Raw genomic sequence first — 10,018 nt, 5'->3', positions numbered from 1 at the left:
TATTATTATTTTTTTTTTTACACTTTTCATATAAAGATATAAAAAACAAATAGTGGAAAACTAAACGTCGCCCTCAAATATCTAACTAAAGCCCGCAAAATAAACTAAAATTATAAATTTACCCTTTTTTAATCAAAAAAAATTACCCCTCGATTTACCCCCCTCTTCATACTACCCCCCTCTTCATACTAACCACCACTACCACCACCCACCACTACCACCACCACCAACACCTCCTCCTCCTCTTTTAACCACCAACTCCTTACCTTCGCTTTCACGATCTACACAGTCGCGGTAATGACGAGTAAGGACAAAGGGAAGTTGGTCGCCGGCGGAGAAAATGTTTGTTTCTTTTTTTTTATTTTCTGAACTCGCGGCAAACACCTAGATTTTTCACACGTCCTAGGCTCAAACGCTTAGTTTGTGCGAACAACCGTGTGGTTGTATGAAAAATCTGGGCGTTTGAGGTGAAACGCCTAGGTTTTTAAAATACCCTAGACTGAAACGCCTAGTTTTTTCGAATAGCCTAGGATGTTCCGAAAAAACTAGGTTGTTTCAGCCTAGGGTATTCGAAAATTCTAGGCGTTTCTTGGGTTTCAATTTTTTTTAAAAAAATTATCGCGACGTCCCGATTTCGTACGGTTCGACGAGCCTTTGGCGGGCGTCTAAGATTGTGTTTCTGGTATTTCGTCGTTGTCTATAAGATCAAACGAATTTGATTTTGTAAAATTTAAAAAATTTGTTTGATTTTGAAACTCACGGTGGTTGGGGTGGTTGTTCGATGAGCGTTAGTGGCCGTTGACCACTAGAGAGAACGGTAAAAAGTTTTGTGTACAGTAAAAGTGTGAAATTGAGGTAAAATTAATTATTTTTATAATCGTTATTAAAAGGATAAATACGTAATTTTATTTTATTTTGCGGGCGTTAGTTAGATTTTCGAGGGCGATATTTAACAATCCTCAAATAAGGGATAAAGTGATAAATTTAGACAAGTCTTAGTGAGTCTTAACAAACAATTTGATAATATTGTTTTCAATAGGGACCACCAAAAATGATGTCACATCCATGTCTTAAAGACTTTGGGTTAAAGTTGCTCTCAATTCAAACTCGTGGTACCTTAATAAGGGTAATTTAGGGTAGTTGAAGAAATTAAGTCAGTCATTAATGATCTACCTACTTTAAAATTTGTTGCCTAAATTACCTCCCAATTTACAACAAATCAGCGCGAATTCGCGAAATAAGACAAAAACAAACATAGAAAATTTCGTGTAAAATTACCGACAATAATGCAATCAATATTCTGTGTATAATTGCTGTTACTCCGTAGAAATTTAAGGAAAATGACAATTATACGTTATTAATCCCCAGATTATAAGAGAGAAGAATCAAGAAATTGAGAAGAATCATTATTAGTAGCAGGAAGATTGTTCATACTATTCCAGAATTAATAATTGAGAAATTATTTGAGAAGCGTTATTTCATCACTTCTCTTCTTCTTCAATTACTATGATTCAACCTAATTCCTCGAATTTCAGGTATTTTTTTTTTATTATTTAAGTCGAATTCAGTCCCATTTTTTAGGTTTTTTTGTTTTAATTTAATTACTGTTGTTTTTTTAATCTGAATTTATTACGGAGTATCGATTTATAGTTGAATTAATGAGCAATTTAGCTTTTAAATTCGATCTTATTAGGTCATTGATTATTGTACTTGGTGCGTAATTTAGCTCATTTCTGTGAAATTCGAGCTATTCAAAATTTTAGGGTTGTTGATTAATTAGTTCATAGTTAATAACTTATTACTGCTGCAATCTGAAAGAAATTTTGGATTATTTAAAGATCCAGAAATTTTATCTGTTCTTTGGCACTATTTGTTGTTCGAAATTAATTTGGTAGGTTAGGTCAGTAACTCAACATTCAAAGCTAATGTTGTGTAATTTTGCACATATCTAACTGAATTTTGCTAGATAAGTACTCTTGTGATTCTGGAATATGTTATAACTTTGAATTACATGGACAATTACTGCATTGTCTTTCTATACCTTATGGCTAAAGCTCGAGAATAACGCAGCAATGTCCAATAATTTAAGATCATAATTCAAAAGATGTTGCAGACAGTTGATGGTATATAATGGTATGGTTTAATGATAAAATGGTTGGTGTGGTGTGGGAGCATGGGTGAGAGGCATGTTGTATTGGACTTTCGGAGTGCAAGGTTCAGTTAATATAAGAAATGCTTTTGAAGTGGTGCTGTTTCTCCAAAATTTACTGAATTGATAGTTTGATACAAGAAAAAAGCTCAGTTAATGCATCTAAGATTCTAAGTTCCCAAGGTTGAGATGAGTCGATCAACACAATTTTCTCGATTAGTTTTCAATTTTGTATTGTGCCGGTACCTTGATATTTATATACTTTATGAAGCCGCTTGTTTTGGTCAGCTATTGATTTCAATCTTTTGATAGACATTGATGTGCTGTTGTTTTATGATTGCAGACTTGCAGTTGGTGGACTGCAGGCCAGGAGATGAACTTTCAGATTCAAAGCATAAGATTTCATCTGAACCTATGTGTACATAGTCAACTTTGTTGAACCAAACCAGTGATTTGATCTCCTAAACTGGTCATATTTCCGTTCATTTTCCAATGTGGCCTTTGAGTGAATTTGTAAATAAATTATTAAACTTGGAAGAGGTTACACAAAATAGTTCAGATTGTAGCTTATCTGGCTCCTGCTCCCTCTATTCATTAACTGATGGAAGAGGCCACGATGTGATATTGCCCCGTTTACGTTTCATTGAGGTGGAGCATCATATTCTTGTTGACTTTTCATTCCTAGTCAATTATTGTGCTTTATGTTAATATATCTGATGCATAAGTTCATATGCATGTAAAGTGAATCTAGTCACTTATTTAGTTTCTATGTGCAAACATGCTTACACTGTCTTTTGTTACAATATTTACAGGTTCCTCATGTCAATCAGTTATCCAATTGGGATTGTGGTCTTGCCTGTGTTCTGATGGTTTTGCAAACGATTGGGATCAACAATTGTAGCTTGCATACATTGGAGAAGCTCTGCGGCACAAGGAGGTGTGTTTGATTTACTTTATTAACTTCGTAACTTTTAATAACTTATAGCAATGTGGAAGCTTATGCATTACCTATAGTTTGCTCTATGCTTGACAAACTTGTACTCCCTCCGTCCCTTATTTACGTTCCTGCTTTCCATTTTGGGTGTTTCAAAATTACATTCTTACTTTCCCTTTTTAGTAAGTAAATTTTTGCCAAATATCCCCAAATTATCCCTAAATAGTTGTGATGTGGCATTACTTTTATTATTTTTCTGTTTTGCAATTAATGGCATAGAAACCATAATTTTGGCACTCACCCTTTTAAACATTCTGAATCCATGTGCAGCACTATACTGAAATATGATTGGTCCTTTTATTTTTCACCAAAAAATATGATTGGTCCTTTTTTTTTAAAGAGGATTGATGACATGTGCTTCATTTAATATCATTCAAAGACAAGAATAAATGTTTTGTAATTCCCACATTACTTTCCAATCATGGGTTTTAAGGTTACTCGAAGTTCCTTAATTCTCGTGTAATTTTAGAAATAGGAATGTAAATAAGGGACGGAGGGAGTAGTATATAGTATGGTTTGCTTGATTACATATAGTTTCATTTGATCCTTTGATGGCATTTGACAATGGAGTCCAGACCTCTAAGTTAGAAACGGTATATATAGGTGTCAAATATATATATATATATATATATATATATATATATATATATATATATATATATATATATATATATATATATATATATATGTGAACCCTTGTTTTCAGTCTAGTCAAATTATCTTGCAGAATATATATACGACAGTGCTTGTCCTGCATGTAACGAGGCTCTTCATTAAGCAATTGCATTGTTTTGTGCTTTTATGGCTATCTTGGCATGGACATCCAGACACTACTTTGTTCAGAGAGAAATTACAAACAGGAAGAAGTAGATAGAGCCATAGAGGTGCATGCAATGCATCATTGAAGCAGGCAAACAGCTTAATGGGAAGCAGTGTGTTTTCTTGATTTAATTAGCAGCGTTATGCCTTGGGAATTTGGGATTATTATCTAAAGGTAGTATCTACATAGTCTGCTGCTCAACGTTGTCTTGAGTTAGCTAATATTAAAAATAAATATACAAGAATGGAAGATTACAGAGTTTTGTATCTTGAATTTTGGGAGATGGATGGTACTGCTTCTGGATTACTGCCTATTCTTTTTTGTTCTCTTCCTTTCATAGACTTCAGAAGATTGTGCAATCATCTTCTGTGTCTTTTGCTTCAGGAATCCAGTTGCCTACGTGGGACCCTCCTGCCCAGTGCTTTTGCTGCTTGATTTTCTAGTTCTTGTAGTTCCCCTCTTAGCTGGATGAGGCTTTCTTTAGGATTTTGGACAGTTGAGTTGTATATGGCTCTGAGCTATCAGCAAAAATTGGAAGCAGTGACCAGCTTAGTGATGTGGGGTCTGGTTAAGAATGAAGTGCCATCTATGGATGGAGAAGTAATATTTTTCAAGGTGATTTGCACTTATGCAAGATGATGAGTATACAGATTGGTGAGATATTTGGGAACTTTCATTTTCTTTTCATGAACTCCGACTCTCAGAGTGGCAGTGTTGTTGGGATTAGAGGGTAATAGGAGCATTTGCTAACTAACATGATATTTTGCAAGGGGTAAGACTTATACATGAGTAATGGTGCTTTGCAGATCGAGTGATTTTCTTCTCTTGTTCTCTTGTTTGTTTAGATAAAGGAGCAGCAAGAATGAGGGAGTTCATATTTCATCTTCCCTAAAATTCTGAACAGATTTGGAAGAGAAAAAAGGAAACTTTAGCCGAAAAACAAACTCTTTTATGTACCAGGCACTTCTCTTAATTGCAGTGTTTCATACTCCCTTCTAAACTCAGGGTGGTTAAGGTTGCAAAAACTCAAAAAGTCCATATATATCTGAGTCTCTTCAGACACCATCAATTTCTAGAATCATCCTTGACAGCTGCTGTAGTTGATGCTGTTGGTATTTATCACCTTCGTTGCCTCCTCGCTCAACCCTCTCTGGCCTTTTTTTCATCTTCCTTTCCCTTCACTTCCGTGTTTCTGCTGTTTTAGTTTGTTCTGCTGTCACCCTTATACAGTTGACATTTTTCCTAGGCAATATCCTCACCTTGTATTTGCAGACTTACTATGAACAATTACCTTGGCTCAATCCATACATATATACCAGGGTTATACACACTGATAGATAAGGCTTTTTTTAGCAATAATTTTATGCTGAAAAAGTAGTAGAAGTTTCCTCGATGTGAAAAGAATATTCTCTATGTATTCTGACAACAGGAATTTAGGATGGTCTCTGACGTGGTTTCTTTAATTTTTCCTCCTATTACCTTTAGAAATTTTTTTTTTTTTCACAAATGTTTGACTGTGATGTTGGCATATGTCCCTCCCTAAGTAGGGCACATTGGCATTTGTTACAGCTTTTAAATTGTGAAAGAGTCAATTGAATCTATCTAGAAAATTAGCTCTTTTGCTTGCATGTTAACTTTTGATTGAAATTTTTTAGTATATTTCTTGCTATATATATTGTGTTTTCATTTTAATATTTATCTTTGATTTGGCAGCATATGGACTGTTGATCTGGCATATTTGCTGCAAAATTTTTCTGTCATCTTTTCCTATTTCACTGTGACTATAGGAGCAAATCCAAACTTCTCTGTGGAGTCATTTTATAAGGTAGCTTCCAGTCCTATACCCCTTTTATCTTTCCCCTACACTTTCAATTTTCCTACAAGCTATTGCTTTTTTTTTTTTTTTTTTTGTTTTTTTGGGAACTGGGTGGTATGTTATTCGACATTTTAATTAGAAGGAACAACTAAGCAGCTCATGAAGTATGTGTCTTCATTTTAGACCACATATGCAAAGTTTTTGAAAAATTAATGCTGTTTTTTTTAAATAATCTGTTAGTTGGCGTAAGCTTATATTTAACCATTACAGTTTTCCTTGAAGAATGTTGCTTTTCTTAGTCTTTGGATTGACTTTTACTTTGATGGCAAATTTAATGCCTTCTGTATTTCAATGTAAGTTTGGGCATGTGTTACATCAACTGGTAGATGCAAGCGATGTAGAGGGTTGGTAATCTTGGTATAATATAGATTTTAAAAGAGGCCATAGGAGGCCTGAGGTGACTTGGATGGAGGGTGTTAATAATAACATGAAGAAAATGGGCTTGTAAGAGCATTTGGCGCAAAATAGAAGTGTATGGAGGAGAGGATACTCTTGGACGACAACTGGAGATAAATTCATGCAAGATGCAACCAACTTTATCCTTTTGGGATTATATTGTATAGTGTTTTAAGAGTTATTATTACACCTTGACCATGATAAAAAGATTTTTGCTTCATTACACTTGATGCGTTACGAATTTACAAGTGATTAATTTTTTTGTAGGATCACTTACCACATGATTTGGTCCGAGTAGATATGTTATTTCAAAGAGCATTTAAGGATGGAATCAGTATAGAGGTATAAGAAAGTTATAAAACTCGAATTTTCTCCTTCAGCTTTGGCATTACAATAAATTGGATATCATGTTGATGATTTCTGATCAACATTACCTCCTTCTTGCAGTGCAGATCATTTAGTCAAAAAGAAGTACCTCTCTTGATCTTGTCAGGAAGATACGTAGCAATTGCTTTGGTTGATCTGTGCAAACTATAGTTAGTACTTGGTTCTTGTGCTGCTTCATTTATTATACTTAAATTGTCTCAAGGATGACAATGTATATCTCTTTCCATGGTGTTGTTTAATCTTTCCATTTCAGCTTGTCCCTGGTCCAAATATTCTTGAAGCCTATTTTGCATCGTGAAATCTTCATGATGTGCTTATTACTCATCTAGGGATTATAACTCTGAGATTTTACCCTTTGCATCTTCCTCAAAGCATGTAGTAAATTCAGTATCATGGCCTTTATTGCTATCTTGCCCATCTTAGACACAACAGCAACTATCCCTCCAAATATGTGGAGTTGCAGTAGTTATTTAACCATAAAAATCAACTTAACATGATTTTTTGGTTGTAAATTAAACTTGGGTAGCCTTTGTCTGAACTTATACTCCTGGAATTTTTTTTTTCTTTGGTGGAAATAAGCCTTAGTTCTAAATCTTTCTTTATTTTTGCTAATTTCAAATCTGGTATTGACCTTTTTCTAAAAGATGTCATTTATTACAGTCGGTCATTGCTGGAGGACTACCATGTCTCTGAATTATGTGGAAGCAATCTGGGCTATACAGGTGAGAACTGTTGTTTCCTTCTCTATCAATATTGTGACAGAAGCCAAAAATCCTGGTAATTTTAGCCATTTGAATCCAAGTAATGCTGCTTATTAGCTTACCTGATCTTATTTTTTCTGAACCTATTTTACCTGAAATTATCCGAACTTGTTTTTTTTTTTTTTTTCTGAAATATGATAATAAGTTAAAATAAGGTGAAACAAACAAACCCTGGGGAGTTGTTTTTCCAAAAAACAATTCCAACACTGGAATTAAGTACCTTCTAAATACGCTAACTAACTTTTTATCTGTAGATTTAAGACTTATGGCTTGGGACCAATTGTGATTGTAGCAATTCAGGAAAGAAAAGGATGGTGTCCAACCATTGTATGTTAGGGATTTAAAATATTTGTTTGGTTGGACATACTAAGAAATATTTCCTAGGGTGTTTCTTATTCATGTAGTTCAATTTCCTAGGAAGTGCAAAATATTGTTGGTTCATCATGGCATGAGAAACTCCACTTGCCTAGGGTAACAACTTCCTCCATTAATCCTATGTTTTAGTCAACCAAAAAACAATGCGATTTCCGCTTCTCAAGTTTTTTCAATGTCAACAAAACAAGTATGAAGACTCAAGACTATAATATTCATATAGAATAAGGTATTGCTTGTTCATTTCGAACTGTTATGTGCTCAACTTTTGGAAATACATTTTAAATTGTGCCCAGTTAGCTTTTTGTTATTTGTATTGAGTAAAAGAGTTCTTATCAGCTGTTATCAAGGTCAACATGAGTGTTCATTGTATGAGATACTGGACTAGAATATGCCTATGCATCCGTATTAAGGGGATGGGCACTCTAGATAGTAGCATAGTAATGATGTTCATTGTAGCTTGTAGAAGAAGATAGTTAAATAGGTTGGTAGAAAGTATAAATAGATCAAATTAGGGAGAAAAATAGTATGTGAAGTATAAGAGTTAATTAGAGAGAGAGAGAGACTGCTTCTTGGGAGAGCACCAACCTCTCGAATGTTGGCCTATAGGTTGTAATCTGTGATTTCTACCGTGACTATCATCATAAACAATCATATATTACTAGTTTTCCCTTAATCTGACTACCAATTTCTTCATCAATTCTTTTTAGCCTTCTTAATTCCCTAAAATATACTATTTTAACACTGTGTTTGGATAAAGAAAGGGGAAGGAAAAGAAGGGGAGGGAGGAGAAGAGGAGGGGAGGGAAGAATTGTGAGTTTTCCTTCCAAATCTCTCCACTGTTGGAGGGATCATTTTCCTACAATTTAATCCCTCCATTTCTCTCCCCTCCAATTCCCTTCCTCATTTGTTATCCAAATGAAAGATACCTCATCTCTCCATTTCCCTTACCTTCCTTTCCCTCCATTTCCTTCAATCCAAACACACCGTAAGTGAGAATAGCTAAGGGTTGCGCAAAATGTGCTGACAGATTCTAAAGAAGTACATTGGTTTACATGTTATTGTTAACGTGGTCATTACTAATCTGCTGCTTTCTGCAGGTCATTATGTTGTAATTTGTGGGTATGATGCTGACAAAGATGAGTTTGAAATCAGGGATCCTGCCAGCTCAAGGTTTTGCATCCTTATTGACTTTTATATTGAGTCTCATTTTACAGTCTAATATCATGAAGAGTGTAGACCTGTAGGCAGATTGAATTGTGGAAGTCAGAAATTTAGTGATTTTAGATGGTTTGGCGGTATGATTTAGATGCATTTTAGTTTGGTCAACTCATAGATCATGCAACGCTCATCCATTTTCATCAGATATTGCTTTAAGGATCATGCTCTCCTTTAGCTCAAGTACATCCTTGGCTGTAATACTAGAAAATCTGTTAAAGAGTGTTACACTATTCTTCTCATTAGCTTTCATTCTTTGCTAGGAGCATTCATTAAATGGCTGATTTTGTTTCTTTGGAACTGTGCAGGAAATATCAGAAAATCTCTTCAAAACACCTAGATGAAGCTCGCAAATCTTTTGGTACAGATGAGGATCTTCTACTGGTAATTTCTTGACTCCCTTGATCAGGACATCAAAATTGACTCTTCACCGTGCTCTTAATGATAGTTTTCCGTAGATGCTCAAACAGAATGGTGTTTAACTTGTTATGTACAGATTTCACTTGATCAGAGATATACCAAAGAGGCATTTCCGCTAATCTCAGGTCATGTTAATGAAGATCCATGACAACTATCAAACTTGTGCAGTAAACTGTGTATATGATCCTTCGCATGTACAATATTATCCTCTTTTATAAGTTTCATAGCATGTACCCATCCCCAGGTTTGGAAATTAGCTTAGATTGCCATCTGTAAATCATCACTTGTGCTGTTGTGCATTAGATTGTATAATTCTTTTGTAAATCTCTTCATATATATTCATCATAATTTTAAAGTATCTTAATATATATTAAGATGATGCTGTTTTCGTTACTGAAACTTTATGACCCTTGAGATTGAAATCAAAAGGGCAAAAGAGAAGGCTGCTGGAGTTCGATCTTGATTCCTATGCTTTTGTGTATTCCTTTTCATCTCTTGCTTTCTTCATTTTTTTCGTAGTAGTATCAAATGCTTAAATATGATTCACCTTCATAAGTCCTGAAGTTAACCATCAAACATCTACTAGTACAACTTTTTTTTTCCCAGATCCAAGTGAAAAAGGGAT

General features: G+C 34.6%; 1 protein-coding gene across 2 annotated transcripts; it reads left to right on the top strand.

The window, feature by feature from the left end:
• The first annotated feature begins 1,237 nt into the window (after positions 1–1,237).
• LOC145592720 (guanylyl cyclase 1-like) lies at positions 1,238–9,800 on the top strand. 2 transcript variants are annotated; one of them, XM_081649227.1, is made up of 10 exons: positions 1,238–1,535; positions 2,493–2,797; positions 2,962–3,086; positions 5,677–5,788; positions 6,503–6,577; positions 6,683–6,771; positions 7,283–7,344; positions 8,856–8,928; positions 9,282–9,357; positions 9,470–9,800. In XM_081649227.1, the coding sequence occupies exons 2-10, from the start codon at positions 2,642–2,644 to the stop codon at positions 9,539–9,541; spliced, it is 840 nt and encodes a 279-aa protein (XP_081505353.1). In that variant the 5' UTR covers positions 1,238–1,535; positions 2,493–2,641; the 3' UTR covers positions 9,542–9,800. The 2 variants fall into 2 exon arrangements, with proteins under 2 accessions (XP_081505353.1, XP_081505354.1); XM_081649228.1 differs by having other exon boundaries at positions 9,444–9,522.
• Positions 9,801–10,018: the final 218 nt, after the last annotated feature.

This window comes from Chenopodium album, chromosome 18 (genome assembly GCF_948465745.1).
Source record: "Chenopodium album chromosome 18, dcCheAlbu1.1, whole genome shotgun sequence".
In the NCBI taxonomy this organism is placed as follows: Eukaryota; Viridiplantae; Streptophyta; class Magnoliopsida; order Caryophyllales; family Amaranthaceae; genus Chenopodium; species Chenopodium album.
The sequence above is the reverse complement of the archived record's forward strand: the minus strand, read 5'-3'. Positions and strand labels throughout refer to the sequence as shown.